At 65.0% G+C, this 26,605-nt stretch overlaps 1 protein-coding gene across 1 annotated transcript; it reads right to left on the reverse strand.

Annotated features, from left to right (window-relative positions):
- Positions 1–1,219: 1,219 nt before the first annotated feature.
- Positions 1,220–12,214, reverse strand: PLEKHA4 (pleckstrin homology domain containing A4). The gene is made up of 20 exons (XM_065420889.1): positions 12,128–12,214; positions 11,725–11,829; positions 10,771–10,843; positions 10,513–10,610; positions 10,108–10,223; positions 9,627–9,858; positions 8,887–9,066; positions 8,633–8,698; positions 8,448–8,546; positions 8,193–8,264; positions 7,664–7,744; positions 6,468–6,617; positions 5,324–5,422; positions 4,801–4,906; positions 4,244–4,356; positions 3,685–3,835; positions 3,481–3,578; positions 3,064–3,231; positions 2,436–2,631; positions 1,220–1,836 (listed from the first exon to the last, which is right to left on the reverse strand). Exons 1-20 carry the CDS (start codon positions 12,212–12,214, stop codon positions 1,220–1,222), a joined length of 2,907 nt encoding a protein of 968 aa, XP_065276961.1.
- Between the last annotated feature and the right edge of the window lie 14,391 nt (positions 12,215–26,605).

Below are 26,605 nucleotides of genomic sequence, written 5' to 3' on the forward strand. Positions count from 1 at the left end.
TCCTCGGTCGTCCAGCCGCCCGGCTTCCTGCAGCAGCCTGCCTCTGGGCAGACTCGCACTCTAACCCGGACCATCCCCGCACACACACGGGGACAAATTCCACAGGCCCCCGTGTAGTGACCGCTTCCCTGTACAGACTGCAGCGTATTCTGCCGCCAGTGCCCGGTATAAACCCCTGGCCAGGCCCCGGCGAGCTCGAAGGTCTCCCCAACTCCCGTACCCCTCCGCAGGGGAGCCCCGGAGACACCAACAGGCAGGAAAAGGGGGTAACAGGGGAGGGAGCTGCCTGGGGTGAGGGGGCCATTTGAAGGATTCTCCCTCCCCCCGATGCCCCCGTACAGAGTCCCACGAGAGTGGGGGAGGATCAGATGTCCCCATAAATCCCCCTTCCCTCTGGGTGCTCATGAGACCCCCCCTCATTGTCAGCTTCAGCAGGGTGGGTGTTTGGGGGGAGCCCAGGGCCGGGCTAGCAGGGGGCTGCGGGTCGGGAGTGAGGGCACCGGCAGGGCTGTGGGGAGCCCAGGGCTGGGCTGGCAGGGGGCTGCGGGTCGGGAGTGAGGGGCACCGGCATGGCTGTGGGGAGCCCAGGGCTGGGCTAGCAGGGGCTGCGGGTCGGGAGTGAGGGCACCAGCAGGGCTGGGGGGAGCCCAGGGCTGGGCTAGCAGGGGGCTGCGGGTCGGGAGTGAGGGGCACCGGCAGGGCTGTGGGGAGCCCAGGGCTGGGCTAGCAGAGGCTGCGGGTCGGGAGTGAGGGGCACCGGCAGGGCTGGGGAGGGCCCAGGGCTGGGCTAGCAGGGGGCTGCGGGTCGGGAGTGAGGGGCACCGGCAGGGCTGGGGGGGAGCCCAGGGCTGGGCTAGCAGAGGCTGCATGTCGGGAGTGAGGGGCACCGGCAGAGCTGGGGGGCCAGGGCTGGGCTAGCAGGGGCTGCGGGTCGGGAGTGAGGGGCACCGGCAGAGCTGGGGGGAGCCCAGGGCTGGGCTAGCAGAGGCTGCGGGTCGGGAGTGAGGGGCCCAGGGGGTTGCACTTCCCACTCTGCCCACCAAGGGGCAGCAAGGCGATGGGACCCTAGGTGGGGTTAAGGGGTCCCCTCTCTGGGGGCAGGGACCCCAAACCTCTGAGCCCCGCCCCGTCTTTGGGCACATCCCCCTATACAGCCCCCCGCCCTGCCCTAGAGCCCACCCTAGGGGGCGTGACTTGACCCTGCCTCTCAGCCAATGGGTTAGAAGCTGGACTGCAGTAGGGTGATCCTGATTGGCTGGCTCCCCTCGCCTAAGTATGCCACCACCTGCCTGGGCACGGCACGCCCGCCCTGCCCCCGACACCCCCCATTGGCCACGTCCTTGTTACCCACAATCCTTTGCTCCGGCGCCCAATCCCCACATTCCTTTTGGGCGGCCCAGAACGGAGGCGACGCCCGATTGGACGCCTTGTGTGCAGTCGACGTCTGATTGGCCAATGTGGGCAAAGGGGGTGCCCACTGAGACCCCTCGGACAGGGGCGATGCTCGATTGGCTGCCTCTGACAGACATGCTGCCTGATTGGCTGCTTCAGGCAAGGGTGAAAACCAATTGGAAAGCTCGGGAACAGGCAAGGCCCAATTGGCCGCTTGAAATCGAGACGACGCCTGATTGGCCGCTCCCGTCCGCTGCACTGAATTGGCGCTAAATGCTGTGTTCCGATTGGCTGGGCCACACGGTTCCGCCTCGACGTGATTGGCCTCTGGGTGCCCCCGGGGGAGTGCGGGAGTAAACAGCATGTGCTGATTGGTCACTGCATCCAGCGGCTCTGGGGAAGGGTCTGGATTGGCCGCCAACTGGGGCTCAGGCGGGGTCTTCCCTGCACAGAGAGAGGAGACCAGAGTCACCGACCCCCCTCCCCGGTGCTGAGATGCGGCCACCTCTGGGGTGGGGCACGGGGCTGGTGATACGGGGACCCCTGGCTGGGCGTGGAGATGCGGCCACCTCTGGGGTGGGGCACGGGGCTGGTGATACGGGGACCCCTGGCTGGGCGTGGAGATGCGGCCACCTCTGGGGTGGGGCACGGGGGCTGGTTATACGGGGACTCCTCGCCCGGCGCCGAGGTGCGGCCACCTCTGGGGTGGGCTGCGGACATGGGGACCCCTTCAGGCATCTGTCTGGTTCCTGGGAGCTTTAATGAATTAGACACAGAGAGAAATGTGGCCTTTCCCATCCTCCAGCCCCTCCAGCCGCCCCAGGGATGCCCCCCACCACACACACACACCTGTTCCCACCCCAGGGACCTGCCAGCAGGAGTCAGAAATTTCCCCAACAGCTGAACCAGATTCCGGCCATTTTTCACTTCATTTGTTCAGCTATTTTCCCAGCTGGGATGGGAGTGGTGCTGGGGGGGGGATGGGAAAGAGAGGTCACTGTGGGGGGACAGAACCCAGGAGTCCGGGCTCACAGCCCCATTACCTGTGATGAGTTTCCTGCGCTCGGAGGCCTCGGTGGCTAGCGCGTATGCCAGGGTGATGACCCGGTGACGGTCTCTCTTGAGGGGTGGGGGAGACTGGCCCCAGGGCCCCCCGGTCTGGCCCCCCCTCGGCGGTGGCTCCATGTGGGTCTGGGCTGGCTCTGGCCCGAGGTCGGGGGAGTGAGTCCGAAGAGGGAGCTGGAGGAGGAATTTTAGGAGGGGGAAGTGAACGCGGGGGAAGCTCCATCCAGGAATCCGAGCTCTGGGGAGAACCACTCCACCCCGCTAGCCAGCGCTGCCCCCCAGTAGCCCCCCAGAAGAAGTACCCATCTTCTAACCCAGGAGTCCTGGCTCCCAGCCCCCTGCTCCAACCACCAGGCCCCACTCCCCTCCCAGAGCCGGGGAGAGAACCCAGGAGTCCTGGCTCCCAGCTCCCTGCTCTAACCACTAGCCCCCACTCTCCTCCCAGAGCTGGGGAGAGAACCCAGGAGTCCTGGCTCCCAGCCCTCCCCTCCCCTCACAGGGTGGGTGAGATATGGGCTTTACTGGGGGAGACAGTGGGTGTGGCCTCGGGACATGCCCCACCCTCTGGCAGCCAGTCAGCCCCTCCCCCGCAGGCTGCGTACCCACCCGGCTGGCGCTGGCCCTGGCCCGGACAGAGCCCTGCCGGGAGCCCCAGGGGTTCGGCCTGCCCCCCTCCTGCTGCCTCTGGCCTTCCTGGTGCCGGCGCATCCGCTCCAGCTGCTCCTGGACGCTCATCCGGGCCCGGTGGGGACCAGGGGGGTCCGTTGTGATCACCTGGGAGGTGGGGAGAATGGCAGGAGGGAACCCAGGCGTTCTGGCTCCCAGGTCTCCCCCCTCCCCTGCTCTAACCACTCACCCACAATCCCCTCCCAGAGCCAGGGAGAGAACCCAGGCGTCCTGGCTTCCAGCCCTCCCCCCCCGCTCTAACCACTAAACCCCACTCCCCTCCCAGAGTTGGGGATAGGACCCAGGTGTCCGGGCTCCCACACGCTGACCCCCAGGGGAAGGGGGGAGCCCTGCTACCTTGGCTGGCAGCTCCTCGGTTCTCTGCTCTCGGGGCTCATGGGGGCCTGGGCTGGGGCTCCGGGGCAGGTGGGGGGCGGCCGGAGGCGAGCTGAGACCTGTGGGGGGGAGAAGCAGGGGTTAAAGAGGGAGCTGGGAAGGGAGACGAAGGGTGAATGCTGCCCCAGCCGGGCTGGGCACGGGGGGGAGGGGGGGGAACCGCACCTGGTGCCGCAACATCCGTCTCCTGCAGGGGGCGCCCTCCGTCCAGCTCGGGGGACCCGGCCCCTCTTCTAGAGGGGCTCTGAGGGGGCTGTGAGCCCCAGGCATCTCCCCTCATTGTTCGGCCCTCTTCCAGGCCGCCAGCTGGCACGGCCTGCAGGAGAACAGAGAGAAACCCAGGGCCGGGCTAGCAGGGGGCTACGGGTCAGGAGTGAGGGGCACTGGCAGGGCTGGGCTGGGCTAGCAGGGGGCTGCGGGTCGGGAGTGAGGGGCACCGGCAGAGCTGGGGGGGCTGGGCTGGGCTATGCTAGCAGGGGGCTGCGGGTCGGGAGTGAGGGGCACCGGCAGGGCTGGGGGGGCTGGGCTGGGCTAGCAGGGGGCTGCGGGTCGGGAGTGAGGGGCACTGGCAGGGCTGGGGGGGCTGGGCTGGGCTAGCAGGGGGCTGCGGGTCGGGAGTGAGGGGCACCGGCAGAGCTGGGGGGGGCAGGGCTGGGCTAGCAGGGGGCCGCGGGTCGGGAGTGAGGGCCTGGGTGCCCACCCCCCTGGAAAACAGGCCCCTCACCCTGAGGGGCAGCTGGTGGTGCTGGTCTCCCCCATCTGGCCCCAGGAGGGGCAGGTGGCTCCGGGCTGAGCCCCCTCCATGCTCCAGAATGGGGGAGGCAGCCAGAGAGAAGCCTGAAAAGGAGACGAGACAGCGTCAGCGACCCACAGCCCGGCTCCTCCTGCTGAGCCCCCACCCCCCACAGCACAGCACAGCGCCCCCGATAGCCCCACCCTGCCCCCCACAGCACAGCGCCCCCCGAGAGTCCCACCCTGCCCCCCGCGGCACAGCGCCCCCCAGAGCCCCACCCTGCCCCCTGCGGCACAGCGCCCCCCCGAGAGCCCCACCCTGCCCCCCCACGGCACAGCGCCCCCCAGAGCCCCACCCTGCCCCCCGAGAGCCCCACCCTGCCCCCCGCGGCACAGCGCCCCCCGAGAGCCCCACCCTGCCCCCCGCGGCACAGCGCCTCCCCGAGAGCCCCACCCTGCCCCCCGCGGCACAGCGCCCCCCGAGAGCCCCACCCTGCCCCCCGCGGCACAGCGCCCCCTAGCACCACCCTGGGACATTGCATCCAGCACCTGGACTTGTCCTGGGGTCCAGGGTGGGGTAGGGGGCAGGGCTGGCTCCCAACCCCGCAATGATGTCATCGATCATCCACAGCTCCTGCTGGGCGGCCCCCTGCTCCTGAGGGCAAAGGGCAGAGGGGAAAGGTCACGGCACAGTAATTAGCATCGGACCCCAGCGCCACCTACGGACCCATCTACCCCGGCATCCCGCCTGCTCCCAGAATATCGTCTACAGCTGGTGCAGCCAGACAGACCAGGCGGTTCTCCCAGGCCCTGTGTCTCCTAGCCAGCGCTCCCACATCCCTATAGCTGTGAGGGGAGAGCGCCCCCTGCCGAGCCCCCCACCCCGCAGCCCGGTGCCCCCGGCCGAGCCCCCCGCCCCGCTCCCCGCAGTCCGGCGCCCTCTGGACAATCCCGGTTTGCTTTAGGGACTTGCTGAGCGATTCGCCCCAGGGAAAGCATGTGGCAGGGAGTCCCACAGGCCCATCCCTTCTGCGCAGCGGCAAGGTGGAGGTGCCCTAGTGGGGTGACGTACCTGGGGGTGCCCGAGCTGTCGGATCTGAGCCAGCGTTTCCCGCAGTGTCAGCAGCTCATTTTCTAGGGCGGCGAAATCTCCCCAAGCCCTCTCGCTGTCCTGAACGGGAAACTCACAGCTGGTTATACAGGACACAGGGCCGGGACGCGGCCCCTCTGGGGTGGGGCAGGGGGCTGGGTATACGGGGACCCGGTGGCGGGACGCCGCCCCTCTGGGGTGGGGCATTGGACTGGCTATACGGGGACCCGGCAGGGCCGCCCGGGGGGGGGGCAAGTGGGGCAATTTGCCCCAGGCCCTGGGCCCCACAGGGGCCCCCACGAGACTATAGTATTCTGTAGTATTGCAACTTTTTTTATGTAAGGGGTCCCTGAAATTGCTTTGCCCCAGGCCCCCTGAATTCTCTGGGCGGCCCTGACCCGGTGCCAAGACGCGGCCTCTCTGGGGTGGGGTGCGAGGGCTGGTTATATGGGGACCCAGTGCCGAGACGCGGCCCCTCTGGGGTAGGGTGCGGGGGCTGGTTATACGGGGACCCGGCGCCGAGGTGCGGCCCCTCTGGGGTAGGGTGCGGGGGCTGGTTATACAGGACACAGGGCCAGGACGTGGCCCCTCTGGGGTGGGGCGGGGGGCTGGTTATACAGGACACAGGGCCGGGATGCGGCCCCTCTGGGGTGGGGCAGAGGGCTGGGTGTACGGGGACCCGGCGCCGAGGTGCAGCCCCTCTGGGGTGGGGCAGGGGGCTGGCTATACGGGGACCCGGCGCCGAGGTGCGGCCCCTCTGGGGTGGGGGCAGGGGGCTGGGTGTACGGGGACCCGGCACCGAGGTGCGGCCCCTCTGGGGTGGGGCAGGGGGCTGGGTGTACGGGGACCCGGCACCGAGGTGCGGCCCCTCTGGGGTGGGGCAGGGGGCTGGGTGTACGGGGACCCGGCACCGAGGTGCGGCCCCTCTGGGGTGGGGCAGGGGGCTGGGTGTACGGGGACCCGGCGCTGAGGTGCAGCCCCTCTGGGGTGGGGCAGGGGGCTGGGTGTACAGGGACCCGGCACCGAGGTGCAGCCCCTCTGGGGTGGGGCAGGGGGCTGGGTATACGGGGATCCGGCGCCGAGGTGCGGCCCCTCTGGGGTGGGGTTCGGGGCCGCTCACACTCACCAGCGCCAGGTCGCAGAGCCGGGCTCTGACTTGCACCAGCTCGTCCTGCAGCTGCCTCTGCTGGTACCAGATTTTCTCCTCCGCCAGCTCCGGGCCTTGGCATTCATCCAGCTGGTGCCGGACCAGCTCCAGGGCCTTCTCCAGCCTCTCCTGGGGGGTCCAACCCGGTTACCCCTTGGATGGGACGGGGCGGGGCCAGGAGGGGTGGGGAAGTTCCTGCCCTCCCACCCCGTCTTGGGGGGCATGGGGGAAATCCCCTGCGGCCCCTTTCCTCTGCTGGGTCACCCCCTTACGAACAGCCCAGCAATTAAGGGGTTAATGCCCCATTGCCCCCACTACCACCGCCACTCTGGGGCGGTCTCTGTTTTCACCCAGCACCACCTGGTGGAAGCAATTGCCAAGCCTGACCGGTGGGGCACGGGGGCTGGGTATACGGGGACCCCTCAGCCGGCGCTGGGATGCGGCTGGCTCTGGGGTGGGGCACGGGGGCTGGGTATACGGGGACCCCTCAGCCGGCGCTGGGATGCGGCTGGCTCTGGGATGGGGCGTGGGGGCTGGGTATACGGGGACCCCTCAGCCGGCGCTGGGATGCGGCTGGCTCTGGGATGGGGCGCGGGGGCTGGGTATATGGGGACTCCTCAGCCAGCGCTGGGATGCGGCTGGCTCTGGGATGGGGCGCGGGGGCTGGGTATACGGGGACCCCTCAGCCGGCGCTGGGATGCGGCTGGCTCTGGGATGGGGCGTGGGGGCTGGGTATACGGGGACCCCTCAGCCGGCGCTGGGATGCGGCTGGCTCTGGGATGGGGCGCGGAGGCTCGGAATCGGGGGACCCCTCGCCCGGTGCTGGGATGCGGCTGGCTCTGGGGTGGGGCGCGGGGGCTGGGTATATGGGGACTCCTCAGCCAGCGCTGGGATGCGGCTGGCTCTGGGATGGGGCGCGGGGGCTGGGTATACGGGGACCCCTCAGCCGGCGCTGGGATGCGGCTGGCTCTGGGATGGGGCGTGGGGGCTGGGTATACGGGGACCCCTCAGCCGGCGCTGGGATGCGGCTGGCTCTGGGATGGGGCGCGGAGGCTCGGAATCGGGGGACCCCTCGCCCGGTGCTGGGATGCGGCTGGCTCTGGGGTGGGGCGCGGGGGCTGGGTATATGGGGACTCCTTGCCCAGGCTGGTGTGTGTGTGGGGGGGTGAAATCACCTTCTCAGCCCGCAGCTGCCCCGTCTCCTCCTCCAGCCCCCGAAGCAGCTTGTCCTGGCCGCAGAGTTTAGTCAGGAGAATCTAGGGTGGGAGGGAAGGAAAAAAAAGACACCGGGGGAGGGGGAGGGGGAGAAAACTGGGTTGTTTCAGCTGCGGCCTCCAGGTGGCGCCCTGGTTAGTGGGGGGTGGGGGTTACCGGCGTGGGGCGGACATGGGGTTCAGGTTTGGGGCGTCTCGGGCAGGAAGTGACCCTGGGGAGTGTCTCGTGTGCCAAAGGCCTGGCCAAATACCCAAAAATACTCAGCTGTAAAAACCAGGGAGGAGGCGGGATACCAGGGTAGATGGGCCCAGGGGTCCGAACCGGGGGAGGCGGGATACTGGGGTAGATGGGTCCATGGGTCTGATCTGGGGTAGCAGGATACAGGGGTAGATGGGCCCGTGGGTCTGATCCAGGGGGGATTTTGGGGTGTCCGGGGCATGTGGGTGACGCTCTGCATGGGGGGCAGAGGACACAGACACACACACTCACATCGGTGTCACTTTCAGCCCTGGGCGGCGCCAGCAGGGTCCTGTCCCGGGACAGAGGGGCCATGGTCCAGGGCTGGGGAAGAAAAAAGAACAAGAGGGTGAGGAGCGGAGAACCCAGGAGTCCGGCCCTCCCCCATGTTCCCCTCCCCACTCCCATGCCAGAATCCTGCGGGCCTAGCCACAGGGCGCCCCTGCAAGGGGCTGATCAGAGGATGGAGGGGGAAACTGAGGCACGGACTTGGCGGGGGGTACGTACCGGAGCTCCCAGTGAGGTCCTCTTCCCCGGGGGGCGGCTGGCGAGCGGGGGCAGTGGGGGCAGGTGGAGGTAGCTGGAGGAGGCCGAATGTGGGGAGATCTAGGGAGAAAGGGGCGAGGAGAGGGTCAGCAGTGGGAGGACATGGGGGGCCAGGGGAAGGCGGGTGCGCGAGGAGGGTCACTCACCAATCGTCCGTGGAGACGGGCACGGGGTGGGGCGGCCCCCAGGGAGGGGTACACCCGGTCTGTGAACTGCAGGGGGGAGAGAAGACAGGGGTCAGACAGCGCCGACCCCCCCACCCCGAAGCACACACCCCTGCCGCTCCCCGCAGCCCAGCGCCCCCCGCTGACCCCCCCCACCCCGCTCCCCACAGCCCAGCGCCCCCTGCTGACCCCCGCCCCGCTCTCCACAGCCCAGCGCCCCCCCCCCCCCAGCCTACCCGGCTCCGGAGCTGTCTCCCCAGGGCAGGTCCTAGTGTGGCCGTCTGCGGGGGGCTCTCCTCCGCCGGGGTCCCGGGCCGCGCCAGGCAGTGGCTGGGGTGGGGGCTGCGGGGGTAGCGCCCAGGGGGCCGGGCACAGGGCTCCTCGGAGGGCCGCACGTCGTAGCGGTCGGCGGGAGTCTGGGGGCGCCCAGGGATGGGCCTGCTGCCCCGCCTGGCCCCCCCGGGGGCGATATCTACCCTCCCCACGGGGGTGTGGGGCCGGGCCAGGCTGGACCCTGCCTGGACCAGCAGGGGGAGATCTTCGCAGGACGCAGCCAGCTCAGGGGCTCGAACCCTCCCGGAGGACGCCCCTGCACCCCCCTGGCCCCCCCTTGCCCCCCTGAGCTCGGCGGGGGTGGGGGGAAGGGAGTAGGAACGGGAGGAGCGGACGTGGGACTGGGCAGCTGCAGAGGGCTCCCAGGGAGAGGGGGGCTCCAGGGGGGGCTGTTCGGACTCAGGGGGGGGTGGGGAGGGTCTGGGGGGGCCGGGATGGGGGGGTTTGGCTGCCAAGGACTCCTGGCCCCGCAGAATGCGGGACGAGAGAGAGCTGGGGGAAGAGGAGCAGAGATGAAAGGGTTAATCAGGTGGTGAGGTACCCCTGCCCCCCCTCCCCCACAGCGCCCCCTTCTAGAGGAGACCAGGGCGAAAGACTCTTACCTTAGCCCCTGCAGCTCCCCCCCGAGCCCTTCCCCATTGACCGGACTGGGGGGTGGGGCAGGGCCGCTGGGCAGGGGTCCCCCCTCGCCCTGTGCCCCCCGGCCCGTCGCAGACAGACTCTCTGCAGACGAGTGGGGCCCCGAGAGCCGGGCGATTTCCAACGACTCGACGCTTTTGGTGAGACCCAGGTCGGGCGTGAGCGGCCAGACGTCCTTGAAGAGACGGGCCTGGGGGGGCACCGGCCGGCTGAGCAGCTGGGGGGGCCGGCTGCTGCTATGGGGTGAGAGACAGAATAGTTACTCCACAACCCAGGAGTCCTGGCTCCCAGCCCCCTCCCCCCATGTTTTAACCACTAGACCCCACTCCCCTCCCCAGAGCGGGGAGAGAACCCAGGAGTCCTGGCTCCCAGCCCCCCTCAGCTCTAACCACTAGACCCCACTCCCCTCCCAGAGCTGGGGAGAGAACCCAGGAGTCCTGGCTCCCAGCCCCCCGATCTAACCACTAGACCCCCCCCACCCCTACATGGTGCTGGGATCACTCTCGGCCGCAGCGGACTGGCTCATGGCTCGGATCCAGCCGTTCATGTCCTCCTGGGTGTCCGCGCTGAAGTGGTACGTCCGCATCCCCCGGTGCTCGGCCTGGGGCACAGATGGGGGGGGCGCCAGTTAGCGGGGAGGGGCCCTGACCGTCGGCTCCAGAGAGCCCTCCTCCCCCGCTCTAACCCCCTAGCCCCCACTCCCCTCCCAGAGCCAGGGAGAGAACCCAGGAGTCCTGCCTCCCAGCCCCCTCCCATTCTAACCACCAGCCCCCACTCCCCTCCCAGAGCTGGGGAATAGAACCCAGGCGTCCGGGTGTCTCCAAGTGGGGGACCCCGAATGGGCTACCTGGGGGGGGCGCTCTGACCAGACCGACTCCCCCCGGACTGACCTTGAATGTGAATCTTCGGCTCTTCCCCTCCCCGGGCAGGGGCCGGATCTCGTAGCTGGGGAGCGGGATGCTCCCCAAAACCGCCTCCTCCCTGCTGTCTGGGGGACCCCAAAAGGAAGGGGGGATTAATGGGCTGCCGCTCCCTGCCCCACTCCCCACAGCGCCCCCTGCCGGGGCAGAGCAGGGCTGGGGCAGCCGGGAGCTCCCCCCCCACACTCCCCACGGCGCCCCCTGCCAGGCGGGTTGGGGGGCCGGTACCTCGGTAGTAGAAGAGGCAGTAATCGGCCAGCACAAACCAGCGTCGCTTCCACAGCTTCAGGCCGGAGCTGTCCTGGAACGAGAACCGCCCCGACAGCAGGGTGAGGGGCACAGGCAGCGATTGGGGGGCGGGGGCCCAGCCTTTCCCCTCACCCCTCCAGGGCCCTGCCCCCCAGCGGCCCCCCAACTCCCTGCCCCCCCAGGGTATCAGTCCCTCGCCAGGGGATCAGACCCTTTGCCCTATTAGAAGAAAAAGCCCTCCCCCCCTCACATCGACCCCCCCAAGCACCAGCCCCATGGCACCCCACACCCTGACTAACAGCCCCCACCCCATTCCCCCAAACCTACCACCCTCCCCATCCAACCCCGAGGCCCCATTCCCAGCCTGATCGCCCCATAGAGAGCCAGCCCCCTACATCGCCCCCCAAAACTAACAGCCCCTTCCCCATGCCCCCCAACAGCCCCTCTCCCATGCCCCCAAAACTAACAGCCCCTCCCCCATGACCCCCAACAGCCCCCCAAAACTAACAGCCCCTCCCCATGTCCCCCAACAGCCCCTCCCCCAGGCTCCCCAACAGCCCCTCCCCCATGCCCCCCAAAACTAACAGCCCCTCCCCATGCCCCCCAACAGCCCCTCCCCCATGCCACCAAAACTAACAGCCCCTCCCCCATGGCCTCCCAACAATCCCCCCACACTAACAGCCCCTCCCTCATGCCCCCAACAGCCCCTCCCCCAGCACCCCACCTCACCATCCCCCCACCCCATTGAGTGTCCCTGCCCTATGCCCACCTCAATGATCTTGCCCCCCCGAACTCCCAGACCCCTCTGCCCCATCACCCCCCAAGCGATCACCTCCCCGCCCTGTTGCCCCCCCAACCTAACACCCCTTTGGCCCCAATCTACCAGCCTCTGTCCCCCCCCAAAGGCAGCCCCCCCGGCCGCCCCCCTGGTACCTGTTTGCAGAGCCAGCCCCGAATGACGACGGGGGCGTTGGGGTCCCGCTTGATGGAATTTTCCCTTTTCCCGAAGGTGTGAACCCTCCGCAGGGAGCGCGACGGCTGGGGGCGGACGGGCGGACAGGAAAGGGTTAATCCCCCCCCACACACACACACACCAGCCACTAGGGGGCGCCGGCTTCCACCCGGCCCCAGGGCAGGGAGTGGCTGGCTCAGGGGGGCAGGGAATGGGGCCTGTCCCCTCTAGGGGGCCCAGGTTTGGGGGTAGGTGTTGTGGGAGTTAAGGTGGGAGCTGTGGGCGGGAGAAGAGGAGAGGGTGGATGTGGGGGGCAGGGGGTGGTGGGTCGGAGCCCCCCCCACAGGCCGCCCCATGGCAGAGCCCCAGCCCCGCCCCACACACCTTGGCGGCCCCCAGGCTGACGGAGGAGATGGTGAGGACGCTGCTGGTCTGGCTCAGGCTGCTCCTGGGACGTTTCCCGTCGGCCATGGCTCCCGGCCGGCCCAGCCCACGCCTGGAACAGAACATGGGCCTGGGGCGTCAGGGCACTGCTGTGCGGAAGCTCGCAGCACCAGAGTCCCCGACTGGGGGCACTGCTGTGCGGAAGTTCACAGCACTGGGGTCTCCAGCTGGGGCACTGCTTCAGGGAAGCTCACAGCACCAGGGTCCCTGTCTGGGGCACTATTCTGGGGAAGCTCGCCGCGCTGGGGTCTCCAGCTGGGGGCACTGCTGCAGGTAAGTTCGCAGCGCTGGGGTCTCCAGCTGGGGCACTGCAGTGAGGAAGCTCGCCGCGCTGGGGTCTCCGGCTGGGACACTGCTGCGGGGAAAATCGCAGCGCTGGGGTCCCTGGCTGGGGCACCGCTGCGGGGAAGCTCGCAGCGCTGGGGTCCCTGGCTGGGGCACTGCTGCGGGGAAGCTCGCAGCGCTGGGGTCCCTGGCTGGGGGCACTGCAGTGAGGAAGCTCGCAGCGCTGGGGTCTCCAGCTGGGGGCACTGCAGTGAGGAAGCTCGCCGCGCTGGGGTCTCCGGCTGGGACACTGCTGCGGGGAAAATCGCAGCACTGGGGTCTCTAGCTGGGGCACTGCTGCAGGGAAGCTCGCAGCACCGGGGTCCCCGGCTGGGGCACCGCTGCGGGGAAGCTCGCAGCACCGGGGTCCCCGGCTGGGGCACCGCTGCGGGGAAGCTCGCAGCGCTGGGGTCCCCGGCTGGGGCACTGCTGCGGGGAAGCTCGCAGCGCTGGGGTCTCCGGCTGGGGCACCGCTGCAGGGAAGCTCGCAGCACCGGGGTCCCCGGCTGGGGCACCGCTGCAGGGAAGCTCGCAGCACCGGGGTCCCCGGCTGGGGCACCGCTGCGGGGAAGCTCGCAGCGCTGGGGTCCCCGGCTGGGGCACTGCTGTGGGGAAGCTCGCAGCAGGCAGACAGGCTGGCATTTCCCCTGACCCGGCGCGCAGGGTCCAGGGTGGCCCGTGGGTGGGAGAACAAAGCGAGAACTGAGCTAGCGGCGGCCCCAGATTCCCGGGGGGGGGCCGAAGGAGGGGGGGCCCGAGGGGGGGCGGAGGATGAATGGAGCCATTCATGCCCCTGGCCTGGGCACTGGGATGGGGGTGGGAGGCCTGGGCACAGCTGGGGTCGGGGGGCTGTGCTAGGGGGTGAGAGCGGCGGCTAGCAAGGCCCCATGGCAAGGGCCAGTGCAAAGATGCGAGCTTCCCCACAGCAGTGCCCCCAGCCGGGGACCCACCGGCATGGAGACACGGCCCCATCCCCCCACTACGCCCCATCCCCATGGGGACCCCCAGTACCCAGACACGGTCCTGCCCCCACCCCGCTATACCCCATCCCCATGGGGACCCCCGGCACCCAGACATGGCCCCGTCCCCTCCCCCGTATCCCAGCCCCTCGGGACCCTCAGAACGGAGACACGCCCCCCCTCGCTACACCCCATCCCCTGGGGACCCCCGGCACCCAGACATGCCCCCCCTCCGACCCGCTATACGCCAGCCCCCAGGACCCCCAGCACCCGACCCAGTAACGCCCCGCCCCGCTATAACCCGACCCCCGGCGCCCAGACACGGGCCCCCAAAACACGCCCTGCTGCCCCCCCCTTACTGCAGATCAATCAAGTGGGGAGCTGAGGCGGCGGACGCCGGGCCCGGGGCGGGGGGACCCGGCCGACAGAGCCGCTTGCTCTGTTCCCAGCTCCGGCTGCGGCGCCGGCTGGGACACAGGGACCAACTGCCTGCGGGGGCGGGGGGCGCAGGGAGCCAGGAATTCCTGATCCGACACGGCTCGGCCCCACCCCGGGGTCAGAGACCCGGCGGGCCTGGATTTAACCCGTTCCCCGGCTTGGGGCACTGCTGGGGGGAAGCTCGCAGCGTCAGGGTCCCCGGCGGGGGCACTGCTGGGGGGAAGCTCGCAGCTTCCGGGTCCCTGGCTGAGGCACTGCTGGGGGGAAGCTCGCAGCGCCGGGGTCCCTGGCTGAGGCACTGCTGGGGGGAAGCTCGCAGCGCCGGGGTCTCTGGCTCGGGCACTGCTGGGGGGAAGCTCGCAGCGACAGGGTCCCCGGCTGGGGCACTGCTAGAGGGAAGCTCGCAGCGCCGGGGTCCCTGGCTGAGGCACTGCTGGGGGGAAGCTCGCAGCGCCGGGGTCCCTGGCTCGGGCACTGCTGGAGGGAAGCTCGCAGCGCCGGGGTCCCTGGCTCGGGCACTGCTGGAGGGAAGCTCGCAGCGCCAGGGTCTCTGGCTCGGGCACTGCTGGAGGGAAGCTCGCAGCGCCAGGGTCCCTGGCTGGGGCACTGCTGGGGGGAAGCTCGCAGCGCCAGGGTCTCTGGCTCGGGCACTGCTGGGGGGAAGCTCGCAGCGTCAGGCCCCAGCAGGCCCGAGGTATTTAGCTGGAATTCAGAGCAGGACAAAACTCCCTGGTCTCCCCGCCTCCCCCCCACGGCAGCTGCGTGTCCCCCCCCCCCGCCCCTCCCCCCACATCCCAGAGCCCCCCCCTCCTCCTTGGCTCAGTGCCCTGGCTGGAGCCCCCTCTCCCCCGTGTCCCCCAGCCGGCCTGCCCCCCATCTCCCCCCACAACTGCGGGGTTCCCCCCACGGGGGGCAAATCACCCCCCCTCAAATTCCCCCACCCCCCCTTAGCCCTCTGACCCCCCCCAGCCTGAGCTCCCCCCTTGCCCGCCCCATGCCAGCTGGTGCCCAGGGCGGGGCATGGTATGCGCACCCCCTAAGGAATCCGCGCCCACGGGCCTGGGCGGGGGGCAGACACACAACCCATCCCATTGATTCCAGTTGCTCTGCGCCCCCCCCCCCCAACCCTGAGACTCCAGGAGGGATGAACAGACGGGGGGGGGGGCCGCTGTGGACGGACAGGACAGGGTTGGGGGGCTGGTTGGGGGGCAGTTCTTACCTGGCTCCCAATGGAGCACGCTGGGGTCCGGGCCGCTCGGGGGGGATCTTAGCGACACCCCACTGGGCCAGTGCCTGTCTCCTTCCCTCACTCCCCCCCCAGCTCCCTCTCTGCCCCCCCCCGGCCCCCCCTTCTTCACTCAGCCCCCCAGCCCGACCGCCTGCCCCCTCCTCGCTTCCTGTTCCTCCTCCTCCTCCCCTCACTCCACCTTCCTTTCTCTCTATTTTCTTCCGTCCATCCCCATCCTCAACCCTCTTCCTGTCCCCCTACACCCCTCTTCCTGTCCCCCTACACCCCTCTTCCTGTCCCCCTACACCCCTCTTCCTGTCCCCCTATGCCCCTCTACCTATCCCCTACACCCCTCTACCTATCCCCCTACACCCCTCTTCCTGTCCCGCACCATCCCTCTACCATCCGTCCCCCTATACCCCTCTAGCCTTCTATCCCCCAACACCCCTCTTTCTGTCCCCCAACACCCCTCTTCCTGTCTCCCTACACCCCTCTTCCTGTCCCCCTATGTCCCTCTACCATCCGTCCCCCTACACCCCTCTAGCCTTCTATCCCCCAACACCCCTCTTCCTGTCCCCCTACACCCCTCTAGCCTTCCATCCCCATCCACCCCCTCTATCTATCTATCTATCCCCAGCCACCCCCTCTATCTATCTATCTATCTATCTATCTATCTATCCCCATTAACCCCCTCTATCTATCTATCTATCTATCTATCTATCTATCCCCAGCCACCCCCTCTATCTATCTATCTATCTATCTATCTATCTATCCCCATTAACCCCCTCTATCTATCTATCTATCTATCTATCTATCCCCAGCCACCCCCTCCATCTATCTATCTATCTATCCCCAGCCACCCCCTCCATCTATCTATCTATCCCCAGCTGCCCCTTCTCTCGCTCTCAGCTGTTTCTCGCCCCCCGGCCCGGAGTAACTGCCCGGCTCCCCAGAGGAGACTGGGTGGGACAAAGAGAATTTCTCCTCCGTCCACTCCCCTCCCACCACAGCCTCACCAGGGCCGGGCGGGGACAGAGAGCAGGGGGGCTCGGGGCCAGGACTCCTGGGTTCTCTCCCTGATAGGGTGACCAGATGTCCTGATTTTATAGGGACAGTTCTGATTTTTGGGTCTTTTTCTTATATAGGTTCCTATTACCCCCCACCCCCGTCCCAATTTTTCACACTTGCCGTCTGGTCACCCTACTCCCTGGCTCTGGGAGGGGACTGGGGTCTAGTGGTTAGAGGAGGGGAGCTGGGAGCCAGGACTCCTGGGTTCGCTCCCTGGCTCTGGGAAGGGAGTGGGGGGCTGGGAGCCAGGACTCCTGGGTTCTCTCCCTGGCTCTGGGAGGGGGTGGGTTAGCGTGGGGGGTTGGGAACCCAGAGAGGTGCCTGGAGGTGGAGGGGGGTGTGTTGGGGGGGGCTGACCCATGCGCCCCACAGATACAGGGTCATCCCCCCCCCCCCCCCCCGCACACACACTTGGCCTGAGCATCTGGCGTCCCCGTGTGGCTGGACGCCTTCAGGACAGGGCGGCGTCTCGGCCCCTGCACCTGCCCACGGCTCCCGGGGGCGCTGCATGTCTGGCCACGCCCCCTCCTCCCCCCCGCTGCAGATGGGGGGCGGGGATTGCCCGGAGAAGTCCGCCCTGAGTAATGGGGATCCATAAAGGGGACCCTGTTAATGTCCCTGGTGCGTCCCTAAGGGGGTCATTATCCCATTTCACAAACAGGGAAACTGAGGCACAGGGTGGCAACAAGACACACAGAGAATCCAGGAGTCCTGGCCCCCAGTCCCCCCTGCTCTAACCACCAGACACCCACTCCCCTCCCAGAGCCAGGGAGAGAACCCAGGAGTCCTGGCTCCCACATATACAATGTTTAGTTTGGTATTACGTTTAGTGGTGGTTGTGTTGTTGTGTATCTCTGGAGTGCAGCATTGTGTGGGTTGCGTTGTGTGCCACACGCCATGTCACCTTTTGTGCTGCTCCGCCAGAGGGTGTTGTATTGCTCTGTGTGTTTGCATGGTGTGTTAAACATCCCTGGGTTGTGCTGTGTTTCTGGGGGCTCTGTGCTGTGTGCTGTGCCTACTGCTGTGTTGTGTTGTGTGATGGTGTTATATTGTCTGGTGGTGCTTTGTGTTGAGTTTTGCTAGGTTGTGGTGTTATGTGTGTGTGTGTGTGTGTGTGTGTGTGTGTTGAGCTTGTGCAGTATTGTTGAGTGGTGTGTATTCAGTGTGCTGGGCGGGCTCCTGGAGCGGGTTGTGATTGTGCTGAGTTGCCATGTTGTGGTTGCGTTGCCTGTGTTGTGTATTGCTTGGGATTGTGTTGCTTTGATTGGGTTGTATGTGCAATGGGTGTATGGTTGTGTGCAGGCTCTATTGTGGATGTGGTGTTGTGATTCTGTTGTGTGTGCACTGGGCAGGGTTGTGTGCGTGCTGTGTTGGATTGCGACTGTGTTGTATATTTGTTCCGTTGGGCTGTGTGTGTTGGATTATGACTGTGTTGTGCATTTGCACTGATGTGTTGTGCATGCATTGGATTGTGACTGTGTTGTGTATTTGCTCTGTTGTATGTGTGTTGGATTGTGACTGTGTTGTGTGTTTGTACCATTATGTTGCGTGTGTTGGATTGTGAGTGTGTTGTGCGTTTGCTCTGTCGGGTTGTGTGTGTGTTGGATTGTGACTGTGTTGTGTATTTGCTCGGTTGTGTGGCAATTGTTCTGCGTGATTTGCACTGTGCTGTGCGTGAGGTGTGTGGCACTCTGGATGCTCTGTTGTGCTGTGTGTGTTGGTGTATGTGTTGGGTGGGGCAGGATAGGGGCTGCATTGTGAGGGGTTATGTTGTGTGTGCATGTTGTGATGTGTCTGGAATTGTTGTCTTGCACTCTGTTGTGCATGTACCGCATTGTGTATTGTTATGTGTGTTGTGTTGTGTACGTGCTGCATTGTGGACTATTGTGTATGTGTCGGGGAGGGGGGTTCTGTGGCGCTCAGTTGTTCATGCGCTGTGCTGTGAACCAGTGTGTTGTGTGTTGTGTACGTGTTGCATTGCACTGCTGGGTACATGCTGTGTTGTGTTGTGCTGGGTTGAGTTGTGTACATGTTACTGGGTATGCGCTGTATTGTCTCGAATTGCACTGTTTTGCGTGTGTTGTGTTGCATTGCACTGCTTGGCATATGCTGGGTTGTGTATGTTGTATTGTGTTGTGTTGCACTGATGGGTACGTGCTGGGCTGAGTGTGTTGTGTATGTTGTGTTGTGTTGCACTGCTGGGCAAGTGTTGGGTTGTGTGTGTTGTGTATGTTGTGTTGCGTTGTTACACTGCTGGGGATGTGCTGGGTTGTGTGTGTTGTGTTGTGTTGCATTGCACTGCTGGGCACTTGCTGGGCTGTGTGTATTGTGTATGTTGTGTTGCGTTGTTGCACTGCTGGGGATGTGCTGGGTTGTGTGTGTTGTGTATGTTGTGTTGCGTTGTTGTACTGCTGGGCACTTGCTGGGCTGTGTGTGTTGTGTTGTGTTGCACTGCTGGGCACGTGCTGTGTGGTGTGTGTTGTGTTGCACGGCTGGGCACGGGCTGGGTTGTGTTGTGTTGTGTTGCACTGCTGGGCACGGGCTGGGTTGTGTGTGTTGTGTTGTGTTGCACGGCTGGGCGCGTGCTGTGTGGTGTGTTGCTGGCTACGTGCCGGGCTGCGTTGCGCTCTGTCGCCCTCCCCCCCCGGGACGCCCCGCTGACGTCAGCGCCAGGCGCTATATAGTCCAGCGCGCCCGGCCCCGCCCATCACTTCTCTGCCTCCAGCCACAGAACAACCAGACCCGATGGAGCTGCCCGCTGCTGCCTGCCCCACGGACCCCGCCTGCCCCACGGATCCCGCCCGCTGCTGGAGCGCCCTGCTCACCGGCTGAGCCGGTAAGGGGGGGACCCCAACGCCCTGCTGCCCTGGGGGGCGGCGACACGGACCCCCCGCTTCCCCCTGATCCGGCTCCCCGAGCCCCCAATTCTCCCCTGCCCCACTGACTCCCTCTATTCTCCCCTGCGCCCCTTAGCTTCCCCCTGACCCGGCTCCCCTGTGCCCCCTTAGCTTCCCCCTGCCCCACTGACTCCCTCTATTCTCCCCTGCACCCCTTAGCTTCCCCCTGACCCGGCTCCCCTGTGCCCCTCTATTCTCCCCTGTGCCCCTTAGCTTCCCACTGACTCCCTCTATTCTCCCCTGCACCCCTTAGCTTCCCCCTGACCCGGCTCCCCTGTGCCCCTCTATTCCCCCCGTGCCCCCTTAACTTCCCCCTGCCCCACTGACTCCCTTTATTCTCCCCTGCACCCCTTAGCTTCCCCCTGACCCGGCTCCCCTGTGCCCCCTGAGCGTCTTCCTGCCCCCAGTTCTCCCCTGCGCCCCTTAGCTTCCCACTGACTTCCTCTATTCTCCCCTGCACCCCTTAGCTTCCCCCTGACCCGGCTCCCCTGTGCCCCCTGAGCGTCTTCCTGCCCCCAGTTCTCCCCTGCGCCCCTTAGCTTCCCACTGACTCCCTCTATTCTCCCCTGCACCCCTTAGCTTCCCCCTGACCTGGCTCCCCTGTGCCCCTCTATTCTCCCCTGTGCCCCTCTATTCCCCCCGTGCCCCCTTAACTTCCCCCTGCCCCACTGACTCCCTTTATTCTCCCCTGCACCCCTTAGCTTCCCCCTGACCCGGCTCCCCTGTGCCCCTCTATTCTCCCCTGTGCCCCTTAGCTTCCCACTGACTCCCTCTATTCTCCCCTGCACCCCTTAGCTTCCCCCTGACCTGGCTCCCCTGTGCCCCTCTATTCTCCCCTGCACCCCTTAGCTTCCCCCTGACCTGGCTCCCCTGTGCCCCTCTATTCTCCCCTGTGCCCCTCTATTCCCCCCGTGCCCCCTTAGCTTCCCCCTGTGCCCCCAATTCTCCCCTGTGCCCCTTAGCTTCCCCCTGCCCCACTGACTCCCTCTATTCTCCCCTGCACCCCTTAGCTTCCCCCTGACCCGGCTCCCCTGTGCCCCCTTAGCTTCCCCCTGCCCCACTGACTCCCTCTATTCTCTCCTGTGTCCCCTTAGCTTCCCTGCCCCCATTCTTCCCTGCACCCCATAAATCAACCTGCACCCCTGTGTTTCCCCCTGCTCAGTTGAGGGCCCTGCACCCTTATTCTGCCTTAGCCAAACTGCTCTTCTTCCCTGACCCCTCTCATCTCATTCCTCCCTCCCCCATCCTTGACCCTGTCCACCCCCCACTCCCTGGCCAACGGCCCCACCCTGTTGTGTCCCATTTTAGGGGGTCTGTTCCCCCCTCTTATTATGAGGCCCCCATTCTGACCCCAAGCACCCCACATTGAGGTGATCCTGTCCCCTGTTTATTCAACACCCCACTGTACATTTCTCCCCCTCGGGATCTGTGCCCTGCAATGGGGTGAGCTGCCCTGTGGGAGGGGTGTCAAAACTTGGGGTGTTTCCCCACTGTTCAGGGGACCCTGCTCCTTCAGGAGGGCTGCATACCAGCCTCCTAGGGTGCTCCCACAGTCCCTCCTCCCTCTGACAGTGATCCCTATTTCTCCCACCGATCACCCCCTGTCCCACCAGCAGCCCCGCAATCTAGCTCCAAGCCCCAACACCAGACTGAACCTGTGACGATCTGACACTGCCCCCCCTGCAGCTCTGGGGACCTAGCCGTGTGTGTGTGTGTGTGTGCGCATCCCCAGTTTCCGGGTTGGGGTGTAGCCAGACACTCCCAGGTCTCCCTCAGAGTCACTCAACCGGAGACTCCAGAGGCATGGAAGCCTCTGGGTGCCCCGCCCAAAAGAAAAAAAAAAACCCTGAAAACTAGAGGGGAAATTGAGGCACAGAGAGCCAGGGATAGAACCCAGTAGTCCTGGTTCCCATCCCCCCTGTTCTAACCACTTCACCCTCACGCCCCTCTCAGAGTTAGGGAGAGAACCCAGGAGTCCGGGCTCCCAGCCCCCCCCCCTTTGTTCTGAGTCACTGCTGAGACATTGACAACTCCAGAGCGGGGAGGGGAGGGGGGGGTCCCACCAGGCTGGTTACCGAGGGCTGATGGTACCAGGGGCTGGCACTCAGGAGCCATCTGCCAGGGCCGGGAGAGCTCGGACTCCTGGGTTCTTTCCCCAGCTCTAGGGAAATCTAATAATATAGAGCAGATAGGAGCTGGGATGCCTGGGTTCTTTCCCTGCTTTGGGGGAAGTGGGGGATGTCTGTGGCTGGGAAATTTCCCAATGGATGAGCTGGGAGCCCCACAATGATGCCCCATCCCCCCCACATACACACCTGGCCGCTGGATTCTCCGGCACTGACATGTCTCCCTTCCCCATTCCAGCCCCCGAGGGAACCACGACTCCCAGCCCGGTCAAGATGCTCCGCGTCTTGTCCCCGCAACTGGGTGGCCTCCTGGATGTGCTCACCTGGGCCGCGCTGCCACTCCTGGGTTACTGGCGTCGCCTCCCTGCGGCCGTGATGATGAGGAGGCGGCAGAGGAGGAAGAAGAGCTGTGGGCCGGCCCGCCCATGCTGCGGCTTGGCCACCCGGCTCCTGGCACATCTGGAAGCCCTGGAGAAAGGGGAGGACTTTGCGGCTGGTCCTGCTGCGTCCCAGGGGCCAGCCCCCCGTCGGGAAGGAGGAGAGAATTCGGGGGGATACCCCCGAGCTCCTTCTGTGTCCCACGACCAGGAGGAGGGAGCGAGCCGTGGAGAAGGCCCCGAGCGCCGTGGGGAAGAGGCCACGGCATGGCTGGAGATGGAGGAACATCTGGAGGAGGTTGAAGATGGTCAGAAGCAACTTCGGGATGATCCATCTGGGTCGCCACAGGACAGGAAATGTCATGGGGCCGGTGGGAAACCTGAAGGAGACCTCAAGCCGCCTGGGGGAGATGCCCCCAGCTGCCTGCAGGGTGGCACAGGCCCGGGACACCCCGTCACCGGGAACCCCCTGGTCCTGTCCTTGTTCTACTGCCCCTCGGAGGAGGAGGAGGCCGGGGACTGGCCCAGTGAGGAGGAGGGAGATGATGGAGGTGGTCGCTCCGGCACAGACTGGACCGATTCGGAGGAGGAGCTGGAAGACGACGCCTGGTGTGAGGAGAACGAAGCGCTGTGGGGGGCCCTGTGCCATGGGCAGGACCCCTTCAACCCTCTACGCTTGGCCAGGGCCCCCCTGCGCCCCACCCCGCCACGGCCCAAGGACCAGGAATTCCGGGTTTCCTTCTACCTCTGCGGGTCGGACTCTGAGGCTGAGAAAGTGGGGGACCCCTGGAAACCCCCAGAAAAGCCCTGGCCTATGAGACAGAGTGTCCCCGGTAGGGCTCACTGCTGTGAGCTGGGATCCCGGGGAGCCAGGGACCCCGTCAAGGCGGAGACCTCGGACTCTGAGGGCAACCGGACAGCTAAGAAGGTGAGCTGGGGCCAGGACTCCTGGGTTCTCTCCCTGGCTCTGGGAGGGGAGTGGGGTCTAGTGGTTAGAATGGTGAGGGCTGGGAGCCAGGACTCCTGGGTTCTCTCCCTGGCTCTGGGAGGGGAGTGGGGGCTGGTGGGTTAGAGCAAGGGGGGCTGGGAGCCAGGACTCCTGGGTTCTCCTCCGACCAGTTTCCCTAGGCACAGGCCCAGTGGCCTGCTGGGTAATTTCAGGGGGTGACATCAGATTCACCTGCCTTCCCGTGAGGAATCTTACGCAATGGAGTGAAATGGGACCTGCTGGGTCCTGGGGGGGGGGGGGTTGGTTTCCCCTAGCCGGGCATCTTACCCTCAGCCCCCCCATCTGCCCCAAGAGCTACACAGTGCCCCTCACTCCCGACCCGCAGCCCCTGCTAGCCCAGCCCTGCCCCCCCCTCCCCCCCCAGCTCTGCCGGTGCCCCTCACTCCCAACCCGCAGCCCTACCCCACCCCCTTTGCTAGGAAACATCTAGTAATTTCTGTGTAACCCTGGGCTTTCCCGGAAGGGGGTGACGTCAGCGGGTGAGTCATTGGCTGCCTTTCCCCCTCCCCCTACGGAGACAGGCTGGCCCGGACCAGCTGCTTCTAGGGAGCAAAAAGTTTGGTGCAGAAGGGAGGGGAGTGGAGTCCAGTGGTTAGAGCAGCAGGGGCTGGGAGCCAGGACTCCTGGGTTCTCTCCCTGGCTCTGGGAGGGGAGGGGGGTTTAGTGGCTATGGGCCTCTCCCCCATGTCCTTAGTGTCTGGGTTCTCCTCTCACCCTCTCTTTCTTCCCCCCCTGTCCAGGTTCGATTCTCCCCTGTCGTCACTGTGCGCCCCCTGCTGGTCTGGCCCTTTGCCAGCCGGGCTGCCCGCCGGGGGCCCTGGGAGGAGCTGGCCCGGGACCGGAGCCGCTTTCGCCGGCGCATCGAGCAGCTGGGGGCCATCCTGGGGCCCTGCCTGGAGCCGGGACATCGGGCCCGAGCCTGGAGGAAGATCCATGGGGCAGCCCCGGAGCTGGCAGGACAGGAGACGCCCTTCCCCCTCCACGAGGGAAAGGAGAACCCAGGACAGGGGATGCAGGACATGTCTCTCCAGCTCTGCTCTGAAAGGATGGAGGACCCAGGTGTCCGGGAGGGTCAGGCTGGAAAGCACACGCCCCTCCCCTCCGATTATAGGGGTGTGGAGGACCCAGGCATCCGGGATGGAAGACTGGGCTAGGCCACAGACTCTGTTCCCCTGGCGCCCCCCCAGGGGTGATTGCATTAACCCTTCTGGTTCTGGAGCCAGAACTCCTGAGTTCTCTCCCTGGCTCTGAGGGGAGTGGGGTCTAGTGGGTAGAGCAGGGGGGGCTGGGAGCCAGGACTCCTGGGTTTCTTTGGGGATGACACCCCTTTACCTACCTCAATCTCTAACCTGCGCGTGCTCCGATCTGTTGCATTTATTTATTACTGTTAAATTATTTTCCGGCTGGTCCATCCGGCCTCGGAGGGGACTAAATATTTAATTTTTTTATACCTGGATGAACGGGGGAGGGGGGAACGGATTTCTCAAGAGGACATGGCCTCTTCCTTGCGTTTCTGAATCGCCTTGGTGTTTTATTCCCCTGCCACCCTGACTCTGGGCTGCTTTTTAACTGCTCCAAGTCTGTTAATAAAGGTTTAATACACGGCCGCTTGTTCTTCGTGGTGGTGTTCAAACCAACCCCCCGGCGTCCGAACGGTGAGAATTTCCTGGACATCTCCGGCCAGGCTGAGCCATTAGTTGTAGGCTGCTCTCTGTAATGCAGCCTCAGGGGGGGTGCAGATAAAGATTGGTATGAGCACAAAGGGTTAATAAACCTCCCAGCTCCCCCCTTGAGGGTGGGGTATTTTATAATTGGCCCAAGGCCTCGTTACATCAGCCTCTTAAACTTAAAGTAGGTGCTAGGAACCAGGACTCCTTGAATCCCCTCTCTTGTGAGGGGAGGTCAGAGTTGGGGCAAGGGGGCTGGGACTCCTGGGTTCTCTCCCCAGCTGTGGGGAGGGGTGAGGTGGGTCTCCTCCCTAGAGCAGGGTGGTGCCAGGACTCCAGGGTTCTATCCCTGGCATTCTCCCTCAGAGGGTCCTGGACCCTGCCTCAGTTTCCCCATCTGTACAAGGAGAGAAGGCTCCTTCCTGAAGTGAAGACTGGACTCTTTAGGGAGCAGCGGCTAGCCTTTGCTCTCAGCTGTATTACTGGCACGGGGGGACCTGTCCTGGATTTCTTTGACCTGAGCCGGGTGAGGATCTGGCTTGGCCGGAGGGGGAGCTCACCACCCAGTTGTTGAGTGGAAGACTCCCAAGATGCACAGAGACTGGGTGCCATGGCAGGTGACTCATGGGCACGGGGTAGGTGTTTAAAGCTCTTCCCAAGGCTGGCCTGAGTCATTGATTACACACACCTGATCCAGTGGCTCCCTGCCCACCAAAGACACGTGGATCAGCTGGGCTGACCTCCATCACCTAGAAGGGAGCTGAGCAAGTCTAGACTAGCCCAGCCTGCTGTTTGTCCAACCAAGCCTTAAACCTCCCCACCTGCCCAGGAAGTCAGGGCCACTGCTGACCTCCCCTTAGAGCCCGAAACTTTTCCCTAAACTCCAACCAAAATCTGCCTTGTGCTGATTAAGCCCCCACCTCCCCTGGTAACTGCAGGCCCTAGAACTGGGCGTATGATTCCCCCCCAGCATTGCCCCCAGGGCCTGATCCAGAGGCCAAACCACCTCTCTGCTCCCACATGGGGTTCCCTGGTTGATGCAGCCTGGGGTCCCGGTAGCCCTTTGATCCCAGTGCTGCTCAGGTGTGGCTGGTTCCCCACCACAGCCCCCTAAATCTTTCCTGGAGTCCCAGCTACCCAGGAAGACAACACTCCCCACCACCATTTGCTAGGGCCCAGTTCAGGGTCTCTCTCCTGCTCCATACAAGAATCCTGTTAGCAATAGTAAGTCTCTCCCCACTCCCCCCCTCCCAGAGCACTGGAGCTGGACTGGGATGCAGGGGGTGGGGGGATGTCCCACTGCCATACCAGCAGGAATGGGGGTAAAATATACTTTAGGGCCCCACAGGGTGGGGGTAAAAAACTCCAGCCCCATTAAACTTTTTAATACTTAAATGTAAGCGAAGGTGATTGGATGGGTCTGATCACAGGGAGGGAAAGTATTTTCTGAGCTGCTTTAAGCAAGATTGGTTTTATTTCTAGTGGTAAAAATTGCATCTCAATTCCATTGATAAACATAATATATTCACTGATAAGAACAGCCAGACTGGGTCAGACCAAAGGTCCATCCAGCCCAGTGTCCTGTCCTCTGACAGTGGCCAATGCTGGGTGCCCCAGAGGGAGTGAACAGAACAGGTAACGATCAAGTGATCTGTCCCCTGTGGCCCATTCCCAGCCTCTGGCAAACAGAGGCCAGGGCCACCATCCCTGTTCCTCCTGGTTAATGGCTATTGACGGGCCTGTCCTCCATGAATTTATCTGGTTCTTTTTTGAACACTGCTATAGTCTTGGCCTTCACAACATCCTGTGGCAAGGAGTTCTGCAGGTTGACTGTGCATTGTGTGAAAAAAAAATTTTTTTTCATAGCATGGGAGAATCTCTCATGGGATTTGCAGTGGGATAAAAATGCAAGAAACAAGGTGGGAATTGTAGGGCAGGATTTAGAAAATAGTCCCACACAGGCTCCAACCCCTCCCTTCGATCAGCAAACAGATTAAAAAACTGCACCTGGGGACTGGCCTTCCCCCCCCCCCCCCCCAACCCCCGTCACTTTCTCAGCTTCTTTGACATCCTTTGGAGCCCAGGACAGAGGATCTCAGTCGGACCCGGAGCCGGCTAAAAGCAGCCCCCCACGCCAGCCCAAAAATGAGACCAGTTTGTGTCTTAAATTATCCCTTTATGTGGGGAAAACAGTGAGGCAGAAAGACACACACAACTGCTCCCTGTGCTGTGGGGCAGAGACTGCGGATTTGGGGGACAGCAGAGCACCCCTAAAGCTGGTATGAATTGGAGGGGAGAGTTGGGGAGACACCAGGGGCCTGGTCA

This window comes from Emys orbicularis, chromosome 21, assembly GCF_028017835.1.
Source record: "Emys orbicularis isolate rEmyOrb1 chromosome 21, rEmyOrb1.hap1, whole genome shotgun sequence".
In the NCBI taxonomy this organism is placed as follows: Eukaryota; Metazoa; Chordata; order Testudines; family Emydidae; genus Emys; species Emys orbicularis.

Excerpts from the sequence above, each read along its gene's own strand:
- PLEKHA4 (XM_065420889.1), bottom strand. The coding sequence starts at position 12,214 with ATGGCCGACGGGAAACGTCCCAGGAGCAGCCTGAGCCAGACCAGCAGC. Across the intron at positions 10,611-10,770 it reads CTGCCTCTTCTACTACCGAG|ACAGCAGGGAGGAGGCGGTT; the intron begins GTACCGGCCCCC and ends GGGGTCCCCCAG. Across the intron at positions 3,836-4,243 it reads ACCACCAGCTGCCCCTCAGG|GCCGTGCCAGCTGGCGGCCT; the intron begins GTGAGGGGCCTG and ends GTTCTCCTGCAG.